The 23,153-nt window shown below is 36.0% G+C and overlaps 1 protein-coding gene across 2 annotated transcripts in view; it reads right to left on the reverse strand.

The window, feature by feature from the left end:
- Window positions 1–892: 892 nt before the first annotated feature.
- Window positions 893–23,153, reverse strand: part of Ric1 (RIC1 homolog, RAB6A GEF complex partner 1) — a 96,632-nt gene continuing 74,371 nt past the window's right edge. For both annotated transcript variants that reach the window (XM_010620828.2, XM_010620827.2), the window contains exons 15-26: window positions 22,758–22,847; window positions 21,588–21,748; window positions 20,512–20,650; window positions 13,880–13,996; window positions 12,630–13,358; window positions 10,539–10,697; window positions 10,314–10,450; window positions 8,238–8,524; window positions 7,229–7,420; window positions 4,535–4,712; window positions 4,228–4,416; window positions 893–3,244 (exon numbers count right to left, since the gene is read on the reverse strand). In XM_010620828.2, coding sequence (XP_010619130.1) covers window positions 2,956–3,244; window positions 4,228–4,416; window positions 4,535–4,712; window positions 7,229–7,420; window positions 8,238–8,524; window positions 10,314–10,450; window positions 10,539–10,697; window positions 12,630–13,358; window positions 13,880–13,996; window positions 20,512–20,650; window positions 21,588–21,748; window positions 22,758–22,847 — 2,667 coding nt within the window. In that variant the 3' untranslated portion in view covers window positions 893–2,955. The remainder of the gene's footprint in view (window positions 3,245–4,227; window positions 4,417–4,534; window positions 4,713–7,228; window positions 7,421–8,237; window positions 8,525–10,313; window positions 10,451–10,538; window positions 10,698–12,629; window positions 13,359–13,879; window positions 13,997–20,511; window positions 20,651–21,587; window positions 21,749–22,757; window positions 22,848–23,153) is intronic.

Below are 23,153 nucleotides of genomic sequence, written 5' to 3' on the forward strand. Positions count from 1 at the left end.
CTTTCAACTTCTGAATGGATAAACATCCACACAATGTAATATTACTCAACCTTAAGGAACAAAGTAATGGTATATGAGGATGAATCTTGAAAATCTGATGCCAGACAGAAGTCTATGATTCCACTAATGTCTAGAAGAGGCAAGTGCATACCATCAGATCAGATTTAATACAGGAAAATCATTTTTAACCCTATTAAAAGATGATGTCTAATCTGTACACTTGGAGCCTATACAGTATACATAATTTTCTATTAATTTGGGACATTTCTCATGCTATGAATACAACTGTTCTTCCAATAGTTTGCGGTCAGGCATCGAGGATGCTACCACCTCTTGATGTTCCCAATTCTACATCTACACACAAGCCTTTTAAATAAATGTCTGAATTTGTAGCCAGTTCATAAGAACTCTAAAAGGTAGAATTATAAAATACACATACACACACACACTTACGTAATTGTGTGTGTGTGTGTGTGAATGAATGAATGAGAAGGGCAGGAAAAAAATAGGTTTGCGCCAACCATGTTGTCTTAGAATATCTGAAGCTTTTAATAAATACACTTTTTGTTGTTAACCTAAGATGATAAATAAACAAGCTTGTAGTGTGGTTTTATTCTTTACCAAGTAAAAAATACACATTACAGAGGTATCAGCAATTTTAGTTACAAGTAAATGTTGGCTCTACCCCTACGTAACTTATTTTGGTGTCAGCAAATAATTTAAATGTATCTAATAACCTTCAAATAATTATGCTGAATATTTAAGTGCACTGGTTAAATTATGGCTTAAACTGTTTGTATGTATTTTAACCAAGTAAGATAGCAAAATAAAGTGAGCTTTTAAAAACTGAAGTAGAGGGCTGGGGATTTAGCTCAGTGGTCCCATCGCCTGCCTCACAAGCACAAGGACCCGAGTTTGATCCCCGGTACCCCGCCACACAAAAAAACCCACAAAAAAACTGAAGTATATAACAAACTGTAAGAGTAAAGTTTTCTATAACCTTGCTAAATTTCTTACCTTGGGACATCCTATATCTACTAATTAAAAAATATTTTACAGAAGGAAAGTTTCACAGCCTAAACTACAGAAATAATGTTAACTTATTGGTGACCTGCTTTTAAGAATGTGAGATGAACTCAGCAGTTTTATTTAGGATATCTGAAAAAGATCACAACTGTTTATAAATGGTAAATCATTTTTATTAACTGAATATTCACATGAAACACAAATGTAATGCTGTTTCTTCTCCCCCTACTGGATTAGGACAGGAGAAGACATTTCAGTTTAGTTTCTTTTTGCACTGGTTTATTTTTTTATCTTAAGATTTAGAGAAAGGTGGTTTGAGCTGACAACTTAAATAAAAAGGAGCACCAGAAGAACCAGGTACAGTAGTCACATATTCCACCCATCTGGAGTTTTATTATGTGAAATTATTGCACTTGTAATGCAAAAAGTAAATGATAGTAAATTATCAAACTCAGTAATTATTTTCAATAGTTGATAAATTTTGAAATAAGCAATTTCAAAATGATTGAGTTTCCCTTCAAAGGAAATCTGGCACAGACAACTAAGTGTAGCTATGTACTTTAAAAAGCAAGGCTAGAGGACCAGATTTGATTTCTGAACTGTAACTGCACTATGAAAAGAGAGGCTGTTTCACATAGTGGTATGAATTTGGTCCACATCTAATACATCGTTATAAAAATAAACATGTTTTTATAAAAAATTACATTGCATTCCTTGTTCAAATTGCACAGTACAAACAAGCTATCTAAATTAATACTGTTATTAGGTAATCAGAATTACATATAGTTGACATGTGTATAGTCTGAAGCAATTAAGGAATATGTGGTACTGTTTTCATAATGTATGAAAACTAAAATTTAAGTCATATCTAGAAATACATAAAATATTTTTAAAGTTTACAATGAAGAATGCATTCTTTACATATTTTAGTAGCTGTGATAATATAGGATTCAGCTGTGTATTTACATAAAAGTTCATTTTTATTCAATTTACAAAAGCAATAAATAAGAAACATTAATTTGAACAAAACCTGTTCCACTTCATGATCATTGGGACCATTTTTGTGACTTTATGACAAAGCCATTAAATCCATGTTCCATTATGAAGGCTGCTCATTTCTGGAAAGAAGTGTAAGCCCTGTCTTTATGCTAAGAGTATGTATTTATACTCATGCAGAATCCAGTAAAACCTTACAAATTATAATACAAGCCTTAAAAATATGAACAGCGCCTTTGAAGTATATTTACACAAGAGCATTTACAAAAAGGTATAGTTTTTTTTTTTTGATACAAAATAGTGGTATAATTGATTACCCCTCATACCACTGCCTACATTGATCTAGTAGGAATCAAGCTTGCTAAAACAGGCACATTAATTGACAGGTAAATAAGCTTTCATCAGTTCAGGTCTGAGATTTAAAGGCTTAGTAAAGCCAAAGAGAAGTCTCCGTTGCATTAGCATAAATGCAAGGGGTAGTCATCTATTCAGAGAACCAAACAGGAAGTCCAGTGAGCTCTATCCAAGGAAGCAAACAGGTAGCTCAAGTGCTTAATGAGCTACAGCAAGCACCTTAGCATTTATTTTTAAAAAAGCAGTCTAGACACATGCTGAACCATAAAACATACGAAACTATAAGCTCACCCAGGACAAAACTATCCCCATGGTTTGCAAGCTACCAACATTTGAGTAAAACAAAAAAGGTACACCTGTACAATAGTCTTTATTTCCACTGCAGCTTTAAAAAATTTTATGAAAGATGTTTTATTTGATATCACATTTTTAATAGAATCCAAGAGATTTCTTAAGAGTTCATTAAAATGTAGTAATACTTTACCAGTCTGTGAGCTGAGTTCTCTCTCGCAAGGTCACAGTATACTCAGCTGCACACCGCTGCTAATTAATACTGACTGTTGTGACATTATACTATTGTTAGGACACAGAACAGTCATAAGTCCCATCCTGAAATGGTTCCTCCTCTTCTGATTGGGCTGTGTCCTCTTCTTTCCGGGTAACTATACTGTTACCCCCAACCTCACATTGGGGGACATTTCCATGGCCAGAGGAGCCCCTGCTCTCCTCTGCCCTAGGGCTAGTCTGTTCAGGAGTCTTACCCACTGCTATTGGTTGGAAGGCATCAGGCTGGACTTGCTCTTCTGCTATCTCGCTGAGCTTCTGCAGTTGTGGCTTAATGATGTTTAAAAATGGCTTATATCCAGGGCTAAACAGAGGGGGAAAAATTAGTTTTCATATGCTGTAATTCAAAAGACCTAACAAAATGTGATGGATACACTTCTAGTAAACACTGGTACAATGAGGCAAGCAAGAGATTACAAGAAGAGGGAAGGTTTCTTAGGTGCCTTACCCAGCACAGGAGCTGTATATAGGACAGGCTTAAGTCAAATTTTTCAGCTGTAGGAGCAAGGACTGATCTTTTAAAACAAGTGTTACAATTAAAAATGGAACATCTGGCAATTAAGGAAAACTAGATCTAAGTATGGGAAATGAAAAGCCTCAAATCTATACTGATGATCAGGACAAGCTGGAGGTCCAAGGCTCTGAACTTCCACCCATTATTTTTTAATTTGGACATGCTCGTAAGTGGCATTGAATATTATTTAACTTTTTTTTTTTCAAGCAGACATTTTTATTGCAACTTTCAGTTCCACAGAACTACAAATTTTAAATTGCAGACTAATTTGAAGATCATTTATACTGCATCATCTTAAGTCAGTGACACATTCACATTATAAAATGACCACCACTATAAACTTTACTCAATGGACATTACTTATTCACATGGTTGGGTACAAAACAATTACTAAAGAAAGCATACTTAAGAGTGAGACAGGCATGGTGGCGAATGGGTACATGCCTGTAATCCCAGGTGTTAAAGAGACTGAGACAGGATGACTTCAAGACTGAGGTTAGCCTGGGTAATACAGTGAAACAATGTTTCAAAGTTTAAAAATGCCCAGGGATGTAATGCAGCTCAGTGTTACAGTGCTTGCCTAGCATGTGTGAGGTCCTAGATTCAATTCTCAGTACCAAAAATATGTATGTGTATATAGTGCATGTAATGTGTCTGAATATGAAACTTTGTTTCTATAAACCTAAAAAATACCCAAAATAAATGAACAGTAAGTCAATGTGAAAGGATAGGATTCACCAAAAACTAATAGGCTTCTGGGAACCAGCACTTACCAATCTGTAGAGGCCCATCTGTCCACTGCGTGAAATCCCGACTTGATGTTTTGTAACATCTCTCCATCTACCTCTGAAGACTGTGCAATAACCAAAATCTGACTGATTATTGAAGATTCTCTAAGAATCAGGCCTATGACGATGCACCAGTCCAGACACCCTGCCTCCATGAAAATGTGTAGCAAATACCTACATAAAAAATACAATGATTTATGCTAAAAAGTATGGTTATTAGTAAAGTGGCTTCTGCACCCCTTTTGCACAAATGCCGAGTAGCTTTCTGTGTTTTCGAATATGCAAAACTCACCGGAGTTGGACTTGGGATTTGTGAGGTCCTTTACTTGCCAGCTCCATGGAGATGTGCTCCAACTCTGATTGGGTCAGACTGAGTGTGGAGAAATTTTCATCCACCATTGTCCAGTCTCCGTCTACCATGGAGCTACTTTCAGTCAGGTCTGTGGCTGAACCAATGCTGCATTCATCACCTGATGAAGAAATCCTAGAAGTTATAAACCAGCTTCTTGTAGAAAGTATATTTCCTTTTAGTTTTATTAGCTATTCCTCAGATGTTGATTTATCAACAGGATTTTGAAATCAGAACATGAATTCTGCTAAAATAGCCATGTTGTATGAATAGTACTTGAAAAAAAAAAATCAGTAGAGCCATAAACAGAAATCACATACCCTGGGATGGAAAAACATACTACCATCAGTAAGCAGTCTACCTTCCCTTCCCCTCAACAATCTAGTTACCATTTGACCAAGTTTTTAGATTTAGCTACCAATTTACAGGAAACACACAGTACACAATTCAACTAAATCACGAGGATGCAATCAGCAAAATCCACATTTTTCATAAATCCATAGAATCATATTTTCTTGATGAATAAATTGCAAGGGTGAAAGTGGTATGGGGTGGGGGACAATCATTTAAAAAGAAAAACATATACAGCGTGTAAGAAGGTGTGACTTTTTAAAAAATGACATTTATGAATCAATAGGAAATCTAGATACTTGATGGTATTAAAGAATTATTAGATTTTTAGCAGGATGACAATGGCAGTATGCTTTTATAAGAGTCCTTGTAGACTGATAAGCTGCCTTGGATGTGTGTCAAATGATATTGGACAGGAGTAGCAGATAAACATCTTTGGCCATGGTAATAATCAAAGCTGAATGATGGGCAATGGGGAGAATTGGTCACTCTACTGTTTTCTCTACTTATTACATATGTTTGAAATTATCTCTTTAAGAAAAGTTATCTAAAAGAAGTAATGGCACCACCTCATGTCCTTAGGATGGCTACTATTAAAAAACAGAAAATCGGGCTGGGAATTTAGCTCAGTGGTTCTGCCACCTGTCTCGCAAGTGCAAGGACTTGAGTTAAATCGCTGGTACCAGAACAAAAACAAAAACAAAAAAACCCCCAAACCAGAAAATAAGTGTTGGTGAGGATGTGGAGAAACCAGAACCCTTGATGGTACTGGTAGGAATGTCAAATGGTGCATTTGTTATGGGAAACGGTATGACAATTTCTAAAATAATCACAAGTAGATTATCTTATGATCCAGTAATCCAATCTCTGGGTATTTACACAAAAGAACTGAAAGCTGAATTTCAGAGATAACATCTCTATATCTGTATTCATAGCAGGATTGTTCACAATACTCAAAGTAGAAGCAACTCAAGTGTCCCTCCACAGAGAAACAAACTGTATATAAGCACAGTGGAATAATCTGTGGACTTAACGGGAAGGAAATTCTGATATTTACTACAATTGGATGAACCTGAGGATGTAATGCAAGTGAAATAAGCCAGGCTCCCCAGAAACAAATACTATATTTTTTTATATGAAGTACTCAGAATAATCAAATTCATAGAAAACAATTTGGATACAAGTAGCTTAGAATGGGGAGCTGTTACTAAATAACATACACACAATTTTGTTTTTGTAGGACAGTACTGTGTTTGATGGCAAAACAGTGAGGAGGTAGCCAGTACTACTGATATTTATACTTAAAAATGCAAGAGGGTGAAGTATTTTACAATTAAAAAGTAATGGAAAAAGTAGTTATAAGTCTCTGAGTATAATAAATTCAGATAATAGTGTAGGTGGACTAATCAAACATTTAGTAAATGGACATTAAGAAACTGCCAAAAATTCAGACTAATTACTATTTAAACTCCTATATTATATAACCCTATATACACATAAACTGTTTCAAAACCTCTAATATTAACTTACCCATAACTGTAGAGCAGAGATTAGTGTATAGTTTTTGGAAATGACCAGACAGTAAATATTTTAGACAATGAAGGACAAGTAGCAAAATCAAAGACAGTGTGTAGGAACTTATTATACATATATATAGTAAGAGAACAAGCAAACTTCCACAAAATTTTACTGATGAAATAAAAAACAATAATGGAATCAAATTTTTTATGCTACAGGTCCACATGAAAAAAATGGAATTTTGGGCCAGGGATTTAGCTAAGTGGTTCAGCCGTCCAAGTGCAAGGACCCGAGTTCAATCCCTAGTACCAAAAAGAAGGAGGGGTGGTTTGGTAACATTCTGATTAGAGTTTTAAAAATTATTTTTAACTTAAGAAGTTAAAGTTAGGGTTTTCTTATCATAAAAATTGGCTGCAAAAGGAGGTGGGCATGATGGTGCATGCAGGCTTGTAGTCTCAGTTATGCAGGAGGCTGAAGTAGAATTGTGAATGTGTATCCAGCCAAAACAATTTAGCAAGATCTTGTCTCAAAACAAATTGAACTGCAACGATTCATCTAATAATGCTCATGTGCATGCGATTTTACCAAAGTCATGTAACTAACAAAACAGCAAAGTATAGTGAAGGCTATATTGTTGCTCTAGTAATTGTTTACCTCCTAGAAGATACAGCTAATCCTTCAGGATGCTGAAAGAAGACTGACACCTGAAATACTGTAATAGACTTTTGTCCTAAAGAAATGGAAGAGCTGGGACAAAATGGCCCTTACCTTTAGTAGATAAAGGTGACAAGAAAGCATCTTGCATTTGTGGTCCATGGGATGAGGCTGTGTCTATCTCATTATGGGTTGGGCTGATATTACTGAGCCAGCTCTGACTCCGTTGGATGTTAGAGACACCAGCATCCATCTCAAGGTTTATAAAAGGGTCAGCTGATTGAGACTTTAACAACTGCTCTCCCACTGTAGGTTAGGTCAAAGAATAAACAAAAAGTGCCATTTCCTATTCAGTTCTTTTATCCTTTCCACCTGCCTAACCTATACTATCAATTTAAAGCCAACTGCTATCCTGCATTGTATTATGTGCTCAAAAACTAGGGATGTGAAATTATAACAAATACACAAGATGCCATATATTGTGTGTCTTAATGGAACTAGACAAAACTTCATTTTGTTATCTTACATGAGTTGCCTTGGTTCTTAAAGGATGATACAAATTTTCCAAATATCATAATAAAAAGTTTTAAAATTTTCATAGTTAGGAAATTTAATCTGAATTAAATCTGAAAATATCTTAATTTTAAAAAATTCTACTATTAATTTTTGTTATACTTAAATATGCAGTTTCAGTTTGATTTTTCCTAGTTTAGAAAATGGGTCAAGCTGTCAAAGATAATTTTCACTATTTCCTTGGAATGAATTCTATCTGGTAAATAACAATTTAGCTTAATTTGAAGTGCCTGACTAATGGGTTACAAAATTCCTTCTCATAATAAGGTAAGCTCGGTAGCTTTTAACTTCAACCAGTTCTCAACTTCTTTATAAGATAACGATTAGATTTATGAAGCAGACTTTCAGGGTCAAAGGAGTAAGAGACTTAAGTTATACTTTACGAAATCCTCAATTAAATGGAGGGTATTCCACTGTTATACAAAAAGCTGGCTTTAATTAGCTTGAATTTGGAATAAAAAGACTTGCTTGAATCTCAACTAACAGCAAAATGTCTAAATACTTGTAGTAAACAATTCACCTTGTAAAAGTGAAAAGAAGCCTATATTACCTGTTCGGTATTTTCCATTTTTGAAAGGAGAACTGACAGAGGATGCTGGGATGATGGGAAGTGGCCAAAGGAAATCTTTGTGGAGTCTTTTCAGGGCGATCACAAAGTTGTCTACTCGGGCGGCACGAGTACGTTCCTTGCATAGCCAACTAATTAGCTCAAAGCCTAACTGGGCTGCAAAGCAGCCAAGGTCCTTTAATCGCACATCTTCTAAAAGACGCCGAGCATGTCTCCATAGCATCATGTCAATGTACATGTTCTCAGCACTGTCACTATCTTTGCTCCATCTGTAAGTGGAAATAAGAAAGTAATACAGTCTAGTTTTATGCAGTGGCACTGATAAAGCGGATGAGGTAGGAGATCCACTATCAAATATTGTCTGAAGGGGAAGAAAAAGCCCCAGGGCTTCCCCTCTACGTGACACTATATCTTGCTGAACACTTGGAGGCATAGTAGGCTTTCAAGACTGATTTGTAGAACGATCACCTGGAATAGGAAAAAAACGGGACAAAAGCTGTACTAGGAAGGTGAATGGCTGAAGAAAGCAGAAAATAAGTGCTGTAACTAAAGACCTAAGAAAAGAAGGACAGAGGCTGTATGAATGAAATTAAAGAGAGATGTAAAGTGAAATTAAATCTCTCAGTTCGGGTTGTGTAGTCATATGAAAAACTTACCAATAACTAAACCCAGTCTCTTATCTCTTGCTTGTCTGAACTGATGCAGTGTAACTGGTTTGGTCTAGGGTATATGGTCCCCTCCCTGAGAGCCAGTGCTGTGGACAATAAAGATCTTGGTCTACGGAGCAGAACTGTCTGGGTTCAGATGTGACTACCATGAGTTCTGGGAACATAAACAAGTTTATTTTTATGAACCTGTTTCTTCACCCATACATCCACAGAGTTGTAAGGATTAAAGGATCTATACATGTAAGTGCTTGTAAGAGTACCTGGCACATAATAATCACCTGGTAAGTTATTAGCCTATATTTAAATTAAAAGTATGGCTGAGCAAATAATATTTAATTGGCAACTGTTTATAGCCATCTGTAGCTGCATTTTACTTGTACATAGCCCAGGATGATTATGTGTGTTTGTGTTAGAGGTGGGCGTTAATGTCTAGTGATAAAGGAAAGCAGCAATATATCCCAATAAAAAATGTGGCGAGCCAGATGTAGTGCACACTTGTAATTCCAGCACTCTGGGAGACTGAGGCAAGAGGATCAAGCCCAGCCTAACCAACTTAGTTAATAAAAATTGTTTCAAAATAAAAATGAAGAAAAGAAAGAGTTGAGGATGCAACTCAGTGTTGAAAGCCCTGGGTTTAATCTCCAGTATTACAAAAGATGAATAGTACTTTAGTAACAATACAAATAGGAAAAATACAAAAGGAAGGGAGGGAGGGAGGCGAGGGAGAGAGGGAGAGAAACAAACAACAAAAAAACAGCCAAGGATATGTAACAACAAATTTAAGGACCTTGCAAACCAGAGGAAATTCTAATTTTATAATGTTCACCTTCCCAGAGATAATAACAAATCTCCAGATGAAGTAGACTTTGCCCTTCAGAATACAATTATTATTATTATTATTTTTGGTACTGGGAATCCAACTCAGGACCTTGTGCTTGCAAGACAGGCACAGTGCCAATGAACTAAATTCCTGGCCCCTAGAATACAATTCTTTTGGCTTTCCCACTGTTAACTGACTTCTCTAATAAAAAGTCACATGACAGTCAAAGGCATACATAGTAAAGTTTTCCTTCTAAGGGTAAAACTTGACTTTCAGACACCTTTTGTATGATCTGCATACCTATCTTCCTTTTTGGTTTGATTCTGTCATCAGCAGTAGTCAGCTGTACTCAGAACAAGTTCATCAAGATGTACTCTAGTACAAAGGTGCAGAAACTTCACACAGAGTACAGAGTGAACTTAGTGGAAAGGAAGAGGAAAGCCTTCTGAGGGCTTCCTATGTCTTTTGGGAATAAAGGATTTGCAACTGGATTAAATGACTTTATTTTATAAATGCCTTAAAATACAATGTGTCACAGTTGTCCTAAAAGCAATAATGGTTCTTTCTTACCTTTTTCCAGAAGGACCAGATGGCATACTTAGTGTTTTCTGTAAGCTGAATTTACTAGGAGGAGCATTTTCAACTGATTGGGATAAACTGATGCTTCGATTCCTGAAAAACTCAAATCCACCACTTGAACTGGGTTCCTATGAAAACACATAATGTGCAATACAGTTAGACAAAGTTGCCTTACAGATGTATGGCCTAAAGAAACTACAAAATTCTGCAAATGACCTGAGCTGTAGGTGTGGATGGAGGCGTCTCAGATTCTCCAGAGCCAATGGCTTTAAGAAATCGAATCATGTGTCGACATAGGTCCCACTTGCCTTGTTCCAGCGCTGTGTTGAACAGAAGGGTGGCATGTTGCCTGCTTACTGCAGGGACTTCCATATTCTACAGAAACAACCAAGGAAGACAGCATTCCTTTTATACTACATGATTTTGAGAAGATATGTACAATTCTTTTCTCCACAATTCCCTAAAGCCAAGGGATGCAGATATAATACTGTACAGATTAATTTAATGGTATGATTAGAAGGAGCATTAAAAAGGAAAGTGAAGCAAGTACTTCGCTGGTATAATACAAATTATAACTTGTTGAATACCATTACATGCCAGATACTTTACAAACATTATTTACTACTTTCTGTCACTGTGTAAAATAGATGTATCATTCTGCACCCCCCCTTTTTAACAGATGAGGAAACTCAGTTTTGTAAATTGCTGAAGATCAGCAGAAGAGCAAGAATATAAATCTGTTTTTGCCAGACTCCAAAAAAAGCTTAGGGCTGCCTCCAGGGACTGAACTGTCTGAGAATGACTATAAAATCTGTGCTTCAGGGCATACCAAGTAGTACTATTATTCATTTACCATCCTCAATATTTCTCTCATAAATTCAACCTTACTACCTGTGTTGGTTTTCATGGAAAAGTGACTAGTACAAGAATTTAAATGTAATTATTATTTGCCAATTTACAGCAATTTAGGAAATCTGCTAAAGTTTCCAAGCCCATTAATAGGGAGATCACTGAAGGCCTAAGGTGTGACCCAAACAAAAACAAAACAGGTGCTACATGGGCACAGTACTGGATACCCATAGTCCCAACAACTCAAGAGGGTAAGAGGACGTTAAGTTCAGGGACAGCCTTAACAACTTAGTAAAAAAAAAAGGCCAGGAATGTATATCAGGCTATCTCTGGGCTCAATCCCTAGTACTGCAAAAATGAACAAACAGACTTTTAGGCATTTCTTTTCCATTCTTATAATTCTGTGCACATTTTTCTTTTGGGCTAAGGAATCACAGACTCACTCTCAAGGCTATTAGCCTCTGCTTGACTATCTCCTCTGTTTTCAATCACTTGTCATGAAGCAAGTAAGCTGCATCAGGCTGAGCTTTAGGATTAACTCCTTATGTATCAATGGAAACTTTGCTGTAATTACAAATAACTTTTATGAAGCCTGTCAAAATGCTATCAGACTCTCAGGAATAACAAACTGTGAAGCCTTATGTCAAATATATAATTAAACTAATTTTTGGTGCCTCAAAGAACCCACTGAGAAAAATGGGTTATGAGGGTCATTACACTGCGGAAGCCTTTTCACTTTATTCTTGGGAGCCTACGTTTGGTTATGACCCAAGTCTATTGAGAATCCCCTTAGCAATTCTTTCTTTTTTGGTACTGTGGATCAAACTCAGGTCCTTGTGCTCACAAGGCAAGTGGCAGAACCACTGAACTAAATCCCTGGCCCCTTAACAAGGCTACACAGTAAGGAAATGAATTGTTTTGTGAAGCTCAGATAAATGCACTAATGTCCAAACATTTACTGTTAATATTTCCTATATTTAGTAAATGAATGTAATATTTTTAATGTAATATGCATATCGTATATGCATTACAACATATGTAATAAAAGGTTTTTCAGTAGTGTTTAAAATAATACTCAAAAAGGCTGGGCATGGTGGCGCATGCCTGTAATACCAGCACTTGGGAGGCTGAGGCAGGAGGATCGCTGTAAGTTTGAAACCAGCCTGGGTTATGTAGTGAGTTCCAGGTCAGTCTCAACTACATCGTAAGACAACTGTCTCAAAAAGCAAACAAACAAGCAAAAAAAAACCCTCAAAAGTCAGTCAGTAATAGCCCTATTTACAGACAGACAATAAAATACCTTTGTTGTGCTCTTTTATAGTATTCATTTGACAAAACTGAGTTCTTCAAAAGGAAAGATATAAACTAAAGAGAAAATGTGACTAATCCTTAAACACAATCAGAGTGTCAACACAGGATTTTTCTTTTTTCCTAATTCTTGTTTCTGAGAACTGTTACCTGTAAAATAATAAGGTAAGAGGCCGCCGTGTCCAAATCCTGAGCCATCAAACATTCTTCAAATAAATCCTTAGGGTTTCCAACAGCTGCAAAAAGGTAATTCCACAGTGCATATTCAGTCTTCCTGGCACAATGCACAACTGTCTGTAGGAAAAGGGGGAACTCAGTAATAAATTTTGCCACAGTGGGAAGCAGTGGGTCGGGAATGGGCTCCCGTGAGGTAGCTTCTTCTTCCAGCACTTCATGGAGCATAAGCTCCAGCACATGAGGGAAGTAAGGTAATGCAGCACAGGACTGAGCCAAGAGCAAGGCTTGCTCCCCAAGGTTCCTGACCAGAAGTTGACGAAGAATATGGTGGAGGTAGATCTGGGAGGTTCTCTCCACAACACAGAAAGGGAACAGCACCTCCAGCTGCTCCTTAGCACTGTTCCGAGTGTACAAAGAATCATAAAGTAAAGTGTCATTGACAGCACCAAGGACCAATGCATCTTCAAACAGAACTGCAAGGGGATATATATTGATATGGAAAGGCAGCATGATCCGCTGAGACAAAAAGGAATGTGGCTTGCGGTTATCCCTAGGGAAGAGAGGGAGCCAGACTTTCATCCCTGCACCACCACAGCTGAGCCAGAGTGCTTCCAGAAGGTGACGTTTTTGTTTATTTGCTCGACATGTAGTCCAGACATTTTCAACAGACTGCGCCAGTACAACAGGAGGACAGAATGGCAGCTGGAGAAGAGAGAGAAGAATCAGGTTTTTTCCTATTAAGTTTGTAGTTCTTAAGTTCCTAAGTAATAATTTACTGCATTTTTCAGAATGATAGTACAACTTTTGAGGAAAAAAAACCCTCTAGAATTAGAGTTAATAACTATTCTACCTTTCAAAGTATATACAGTTAAATCTAAAAACAGACCAACAATAAATCCCTCAGGGGCCAGGGATTTAGCTCAGTGGAGCCATGCCTGCCTGACAAATGAAAGGTCCTGAGTTCAGGGGGGAATCCCTTCACCAATCCTTGTTTTTACCATTACCATTTACAACTAGTAATACCTAAGCCATTAATAGCTGGAGTACAGGACTTTTTATTATTCTGGGACCTTACCTTTGACCCTTTAGTGTTGTAGCCAGAGGTTTAAAATGAATTTTATATACTTTCTCAGTTTCTGAATCGTAAGACATTATTCTCTTCTTAAATTGTTATCCTAATCTTATTTCTTCTTAATGTCTAAAATGCCTTGTATTTTACTCACAAGTTTCCTTTGGTTGGGGTTACTGTCCTTGTCCCTGACCTGAGGGCCAGACCTATCCCTCTGCATCATGATGAGCTGTCCAGCAAGGTTCAGCATAATGCTCTCTGCATCACGAACCTGAAATTTCAGAAAAAGAAATTAGAGTCACACTAGCGTAAAGATGTTTTCAACATTTCACCATTCCTAATCCAATCTTGAATATTTACTGAGGTTGTACCATTTGAATCCATTCTACGTTCTGTAGAAATACAGTTTTCTGGCTAGAGTAGAACAAAATTTAACACATAATACAGTTAATGAACAAAACCAACGAATGTTAAATTGAGGGTAGAGCTGAATTATCCTGGAAAAACTAAGCAAATGTCAGAAATTCATAAAAAGGTGAGAGATCATTTTACTGATCTGGCTGACATAGCTAAAAACTTTATTTTTTTCTCATTGAGTTTATTGGTACATTTTAGGTACTAACAACTTTAAAGGTTTAAAGTGAGACTTGAGAGATTAGGAAGAAAAGAGAACTATTACAGTGCAATCTCCTTACTGGACATAGATTAACAAAATTCTAAACAAGACACAGCGGTTCTCTGGTTCACAAATGTTCTTATTTGCAAACAATTTGGTTGCAAACAGAAGCATTTGGCAGGATTTTGTTTGCAAACTCTGTATTGGGTAAGAAACACAAACACAGCCATGGTTCTGAAAAACACAAATGTAGCCATCTATTCCAATATCATGGAACAAACTAAGTTTGTGAACCAAGGTACCACCGTACTGGCAAACAGAATGCAACAAATCATCAAAAAGATCATACATCATGACCAAGTAGGCTTCCTCCCAGGGATGCAGGGATTGTTCAACAAATGAATAAATGTAATACATCACATAAACAGAAGGACAAAAATCATATAACTATCTCAGGAGATGCAGGAAAAGCCTGTAACAAAATCCAGCATCCATTCATGATAAAAATTCTGAAGAAAATAGATATAGATTGCTCTTATCTCAATCTGATAAAAGCCATTTATGACCAATTTATTGCCAACATCACATTAAATGGGGAAAATTTGAAAGCTTTTCCTCTAAATTCAGGAACACAATGGAAGATGTAGAAGTAACTCCATGGAGTATTCAATTATCTGATCTTTGACAAAAGGGCCCAAACACATAAACTTGAGGAAATACTGACTAGTAACATGCAGATGATTGAAGCTGGACCTGTATCTGTTAAGATGTACTGTACTAAAATAAAAATGGATCAAAGGTCTAAATATTGAAATAGAAACAATATCCTGGAAGATAAAATAGGTAAAACTCTTGAAGACATAGGTGTAGGCAAGGACTTTCTGAACAGAACTCAGTTACACAAGAAATAACATCAGGAATGAACAAATGGGATCAGACCCAATCCAATTAAAAAGCTTCTGAACAGCACAGGAAACAACCAACGGAGTGGACAATCTACAGAATGGGAATAAAGTTTTTGCCAGCTATTTTTCAGACAGAGAACTAATATCTAGACTATATATAGCCCTCAAAATCAAATCAAACTCTCCAAAATAAGATTCAATGATGTAAGGGGAAACTGAAATGCACAGACACTTTTACCAATAAATATGTGAAAAAAATGCTCATCATCTCTGGGTATTAGAGAAATTCAAATTTAAACAACACTGAGATTCCATCTTATTGCCAAAAGGACTGTCGTCAAGAAATCAAATAAATGTTCGCAAGGCTGCTGGGGAAAAGGAACCCTTCTACATTGTTGTTAGGAATGCAAATCAGTACAACAACCATGGATATCAGTATGGAAAGTCCTCGAAAAACTAAAAATAGAATTTCCACTGGACCCAAATAATCCCCTTCTAGGTATCTTCATGATAAGGTTAAATCATGTGATACATGCATACCCATGTTCATAGCAGTACAATTCATAATAGTTAAATCTTGGAAGCAGCCCATATGTCCATCAAAAGATGAAGAGATAAAGAAAATGAGGTATTTATATACAATGGCTGAGTCATTTATAAGAAAATGGACATACCTTGAGATCATAAGGTCAAATGAAATAAATAAAAAACAGCTTAAATATTACAATTTCTTACATGAGAAATCCAAAATGTAAAATAAAAAAATGACACTAAGAAAACGGGCATGGATCTTTTGCAAAAAAGAGATTAAAAAAAAAAGAATTAAAAGGAAAAAATGGAAACAAAGTCTTTTTAAATACGGAAGGGTGGAGGGGGTAAAAGGAGGGCAGGGGTATAGGGAAAAAATAAAAGCCAAGATACATCATGTAAAGGTACAAGATCCCAATGATGAATGTAAACGTACTGTATACCTAAAAATACCAATAAACATAAAAAAAGACATGCTATGTATATGTATCAACCTCATAGGAGGAAAAGTAATCATTATGCATTGCAAACATGTAGTTATAAAAATAAAAGTTAAAGAAAAACACATCCTCTGTCAAAATCAGAACAATCTGGTTAGACTTAGGGATACAATGATAACACAGCTGGTTGGCAACAGACTTTCCAGGAGGGCTGGAGAGTAAAATAAAAGAGAACAGGAAATAAGCAACCATGTATGGTTCTTGGATAAGGAAGTTATTACTTCAAAGTAGAGAGTCTGGTATAATGACTTCCTCTTGAACCCTAGTTCTCAAGCAATTGTACACATTAAAGAACCAGAAGCATTGTTTTAAAGCAAATATTAGGTATCAAGTCATTTTTACCTTCAAAGAGGAAGAATATTTTGATTGATTTTGTGAAACCAGAGATTGAACCCAGAGCTTTTGCACTGAGCTACATCCTCAGCCCTTCTTTAGTTTTTATTTTGAGAGAGGGTCTTGCTAAGCTACTAAGTTACCTAGGTTGAACTTAAACTTGTAGTTCTTACCTTGGTTTCCCAGAGTTCTGTGATTACAAGCATGCACCATGCTCAGCTATGCATTTTGGGGGGGGGGTAGAGCTTATTGCTATGAAAGGTAGAAAAAGAACAAAAGATGATTTCAAGGTATCAAATGAGGTACTAGAGAGGCTGAGGTTATCAATAAGTTAAGAAGAGAAATCAGGGAAGCAAAGACTGTCCCTTTTCCAATTAAACTAGAAAAATCGTAAGACTTTCAAATGGAAGCATGATGAGTGATGACAAATCAGAGATGACTATACCATCACTATATGCCTAAGAGTGAGGTTGGTAACTAGAAGAGATGAGTTTTCTTGGTTTACTAAGTTGAACAGGGCAGAAAGGGCAGAGGGCCACTGTCTAAGCTTTTTTAGGCAAGAACAGACATAAGGAAGCATAACGCCATATAAACCAAAGAAGGAAAGAATGAGTTTACTGAAGAGGTGGGATTGTGCCTCAGGCTTTGATGCTTGCTTGCTGGATGAATTTAAATTGCCAGTATCATTTAGCATTTAATTAGGGAAAAAAAGAAGCCACCCTATGTAAACTAGTTGTAAAATACTCAGTTATATCATATATTCCTGCGAATAGCTTTCAGATTTTACAAAGGACTGCATATAAAGAAATGGTAAAACTAAAAATTTGGATGGCCGTCCATAACACAAAAAAACACTACCGTAACTTGGAGGTCTGAGATGGACAAACAGAATTTAGAAGATGTATAAGAACTGTTAAGAGTAAGGCACTCAACAGTAAAATGTAGCTAGATAACAGAGGAAAGATAAAAACAAACATGCAAACATCAATCAAGATAGTATGGCTGTCTGAGAAGCAGCATATTAGACTAATTCCTTGAACACTTCAAAGACCTTGAAAGCATTTACTGAAATTCACTACAATGACTAACATGCCTAATGACCACCTTAAATTCTAAGATGGTGGATTACCCCGTTGTAATTCACACACTTTATTAAAACAAAAAATACATACTTGTAATCTCAACACTGGGAGCCTGAGGCAGGAGGACCACAAGTCTAAGGCCAGCCTAAGCTACTTAGTAACTCAGTGAAATCCTTTCTCAAAATAATTAATATAAAAAGGGCTCAGGATGTAGATCAGTGTGAAGGGCCTAGTTTAATCCTCAACACACACATCCTTTCCCACCAAAGAAAAATCTTTTGTTTAAAGAATATTAGCATTTATTCATTTGGTATTTTTATTAATATTACAAGTAACTAATAGTACTCTCAGGCAACTTTAAGTAAGTTTTTAGAAGCACGAGCTACCAGGATGCTCAAAACCCTAAAGCTAAAGGAATTCAAAACACTATTTGTTAGTCTAAAAACTCCCTGGATTCTCCATTCAGATGATTCTCCATTCAGGTATTCAACAAAGTGCTCACTCTTTCATGAGAAAAGCTGTCTGATTCTTAAATAGCTCTGATAAAATTTTCTTAAATCTTTATTAAATCAAGACTTGCTTTGCTGTATAGTACAGTATTCTTGGTTTTCCAATCCATCTAACTTCCATTGTATTTGAACTTAATTCTTGCTCTGCTCTTCACTAAATTACTCTCTTTGTGAAAGGCTCTCTTAAAATGGGGTGTCCAATGCTACTGACATCATTCACAACCTACTGTAACTGGGATACACAAAGTCCCTTTAGGAAAACTTTAAAGTATCTCCATACATTTAATATTTACTCCTAAGATAGGTGGATATGTCTTTATATAATGCTAAACAATTATTTTTTGGTTATCTCAGTTCATATTTAAAAATCCCTATTTTAACAGTATCTTTTTTACAACTGGTTTCAATGATGATACAAATAAGCTGATTTGTTCTGTAGTACAGCAGTTATCACATCTGCCTCACTAATTAGCTTACCCATTATACTAGTTGTTATGGCTCTAAAGCTTATTTAATGGATAAGTCTCTCTTTCTGTTCATGTAATTAACTTATAGCTATCTCACAGAATGTTCTGCATTCTGCTTCTTTGTGCTGTACAAGTACTTAAACCAATCTTGTGTCTCTACCTCTGTAAATGGAAGATGACTCTATATATTTAATTTGCTTTAAGTTTAATGTTTTTGACAATGATTTTTCATGTGAACTTCATGTTACATCATTTCAAGGATAGCACATGTGGCTTTTCCACTTTTAGTGATAAATAATAAGGCTTCGATGTAATAACCTGATCCTGTCACTATAAAGTTCTATCTTGTAATGATCACTGCTGAATCACCTATTTCTTCAGGGTTTCAAAATGGTGATTCTTTAACTTTCATATTCCTTCTACATCTTTTATTTAGAATTTCAGTATAAAGCAGAACTTTCTCTTATCAACTAAGGACTATCTGATTATCATGAAATACATTGTCCAGAGGAAACAAGAGATACATGCTAAGGAAGAGAACAACAGTATTATCTGTAGAAAGCAGAACAAAATAGTGAAGCGGTCTAGAACAAATATCACACGAGATAATTGAAGGTATGGGAATATTTGGCATGCAGAAAGGAAGACTCAGAGAAAGGTATTAGGAGGGACAGGGAAGCCAAAGAATAGTAAGTGTCTGTAAATATTTTAAGGGTCATCTTATGGAAGAGTAACTTTTATTATTTCTTGATCCAAAGAATAGAGAAATGCATTATGTTGTTATAAATCAGATTTTAGGTTCTTATACATAATTGCTTGTAACAACTACAACTGCAATAGAAGAGACTCTTTTATGAAGTAGTTAAATTCTCCAAAATTTATATATAGAGTGTTGAGGTTTAATAGAAATACCTCAGTAAGAATAAGACAGGGCCAACGTGGAGTATAAATAAATCTACTTATAATTTTCTTTTGACAACAGGGTCCCAGTTGACATGAAAATTGAAAACCAGTGGTATAATGTAAGGAGTTCTGGCTCAGAAAATTCTACAACCTGGATCTTGGCACTATTACGTACTTGGTTAGTTCATCCAGAAACTACAGGATTGTACTTTCTCTTTTCTCATAAATAATCATGGAGTCCTTGATATCCTATATTCATTTATTCCATTTCCTTTTTCACTGGTCAAGTTCAAGCCACTAACACCATTCACCTAGAACAGTACAGTGGCCTTCTACCGGTTCTCCTTTCATGCAGTTTATTTTTGTCTTAAACATTAAAAAGCTTAGAGCTAATATCCACCTTTAAGCACTTTGGAAAGTTTAGACACAACTCTAGTATTCTAAATACTTTTCCTTTTTTAAGTTTTTTTTGTTTTGTGGTACTGGGGATTATATTCAGTATCTTGTGCTTGCGAGGCAGGCAGTGGCATCACAGAGCTAAACCCTGAGCCCACTCTATAAAATTCTTCCAACTCCCTGAGTATGTCGTGTTCTCGCTTGCCTATGGCCTTGGCATTAACTCTTCTTTGTGCCTCAAATTCCAATTCTTTGCTTAATCTCCACTCATTCCACAGCTTTTAGAATATACTAGGTTTTGGTAAATTATCTCATAGTAACCCTTACTACTTTTTCCACATATGTATAACAAACACCATTATGTATATAATTATTTCAAGTTTAGCAGAAACCATGTTTGTTTAGTTTGCCACTGCAACCCAATATCTTCATACAAAGTATGTTCTAGATACTTAGCATTTATTTGTTAACTAAAAGCTCCCATCACTAGCTTAAAATACTAAGGACTAAGATGTAAACTCCAAAGACCCTAATAATGGTACGGTACCTGCTGTGGCATTTTCAAGGTGATTCCATTCTCTGTACTCACAGATGTCAGAGTGACAGATACTACCAGGAAAGGGTGAGGAATGTAGCGTGACATAGAGACCTCCTGAAGAACATGAATACCAGCGGTAGTATTCGAACTGTAAAAACAAAAGAAACGCTGACAGCTCAAAAACAATTCTAATCAGTACTTCCCCCCATTTTCTGTATCTAATGTAGTAGATTTCATGCTTATGGAAGATCCAAAACCCTTCTACTTACTGTCCTCTCCTCTCTAAATATCCTTCAATCAGAATTAGCTAGATTTAGGGATCCAAAGAACACATATGGGGATGAGAAAGAAAAAGAATAAGATGTTGAAGAGAAGGGAAAAAACAATAAAAAATAAAAACAACCAAGGGGGAAGAAAGAATAGAAACATTTAAAGGAAAAATAAAACCTAGTCAGCTGAGAAGGATGAAAGTTCACTGAGGCTAGTAAGATGCCTTAATTTTTATTTCCGCAGTACTCCCCAATCACTGTGTTACTTCAACAAATACATAGTTCATAGCTATTCAAACACCTCTGAGAACAAAATAAAACTCAAGAGGTATGGTCTAAAAGCCCCAAGTCAACCAGATGCTAAGAATGTAAGGACACATGTAACAGCTGGAGGTTTTGCTTTTTTCTGCCCTAGACTACAGTCATCTACTACAGTGGAAACAGAAGAGTCTACAAAGGACATGCTTTCCAAGGGCTTAAAGCTATGGCATTCCTTCAAGTTATTCTAAGTGTCTGGAACACTAGAATAGTTAAGTTATTAGGCAATTATTTTCAAGATTTTGAAAAAATTTAGCAGCTAAGGGTTTACTTCAGACAAAACTGTATTTTCTCTTCCAAATGAATCTAGGCAGATTAGCTGAAGAACTATGTGCAGGTTATTTTTCTTTTTCATGGCATAGGTGTGTGACTAATTAAAACTTACATTTGACTTCTAAAATGGGGCATATTAAATATAAAAGTGGATAAATTGGTTTTGAGAAAACAAAAACTATGGAGGAAACACGATAAACAGGAGCAAAAAGTGCTATAACTTACCCATCAGATTTTCTTTCAATACTATAAAGACATATTGAACAGTCTGCTCTAAATACTATTACCATGTCCCGGAACACACTAAGCAATAATGTTTCTGCTTGTGCCTTGGTGACATGGGCAAAGGAATTGTCCAGATTTGATGTTCGCAAGTATACTCTGAGCTGAAAAAAGAAAATAAAGAAAAGTCATAAAAATAAGATCGCTACCAAAGATGACTAAATACTTTAGTTACGCTGTTTTTACCTACGGACCCTTCTTTCCCATATTAGGAATTAAAAGACCTATCTAATCTTTAGTAATAAGTGGATTATATTTTTGGGAAGCTAGACTCATTTTACAAATAACCCAAAGATCAAGTGCTCAAAATTGTGAATGTAATATTAAGAGACATTCCTTTTAAACTTGCATATTTAGATCTAATGAGATCAACTATTGCTGAAAATAAACATAAAAATCAAGTAAATAAATCTATCTTAAAGAACATTCTTTTTTTTTTTTTTTGAGACAAGGTCTCACTTTGTAGTTCACTCTGGCCTTGAACTTGGAGAAATCCTCCCGACTCAGCCTCCCAAGTGCTGGGATTACAGGCATGCTCCACCATACCTGCGCTCAAGAACAGCCACTCTTACAAACTTGTTTCTTTTTAACTTTTTTGTTTCATTTTGTTTTTTGAGAGAGGGTCTCACTGTGTAGCTCAGACTGGCCTTGAACTCATGATGATCCACTTGCCTCAGCCTCCTGAGTACTGGGATTACAGGTGTGCACCACTATGCCCAGCTTTTTAACTGTCAAATTTTATACAGACTGTCTAACAGCTAAAAAATCCTTAGAAAAGGCCATCTTAGAATTCCCAAGCCACACAGAGTGGCACACACTTGTAATCCCAGCACTCAGGAGGCTGAGACAGGAGAATCACCATGAGTTGGAGGACAGCCTGGGTTACATATTTAGTTCAAGGTCAGCCTGAACTACAGAGCAAGACAGTGTCTTGAAAGAAGAAAAAAAAAAGTCCTAACAGTCACTTTAAAAAAAAAAAACAGAAGTCCAAAAAATTTTAAGTAGCAATTACCTGCAACAGTAGGCTTATTAGCAAAATATGCTGTATAAAATGAAACAGTGCTTATTAACTCTAAAACTCTACTCTTTCTGACAGGAAAAAGAAAAACTTACTTCTTCTTGATGGTCACTTATGTTATAACATGCAAGGACCACAAAATCGTTCCACCAGGCTAAGCCACCAGTCACAATCATATTCTGTTCCTTAAAAGAAAAATTTTAAAAATGTATGTACCTTAATTTTATTAGAAATCACAAGAAAGTACTACTAAATATTTAAGGCAGACAAAGCAAGTTCAAATTATTTCTGCTTTATTCTCTTCTCTCTCCTAAATGATTACTCTAAGGCTATGGTGGTGAAGCTTTGGCACCCACAGCAGGCTGTTTGTTATCACTAAAAACTCACTCTAAAAGGTTTTGCCATCACTGCTCTAGGGCCTTTAAATAGTAATGATTCATATCCTATATTAGAAATGAATATTTCATTAAGGAAGCAAATACATCATTCAA

Source organism: Fukomys damarensis, unplaced genomic scaffold (genome assembly GCF_012274545.1).
Source record: "Fukomys damarensis isolate Sample0158 unplaced genomic scaffold, DMR_v1.0_HiC HiC_scaffold_31, whole genome shotgun sequence".
NCBI lineage: Eukaryota > Metazoa > Chordata > Mammalia > Rodentia > Bathyergidae > Fukomys > Fukomys damarensis.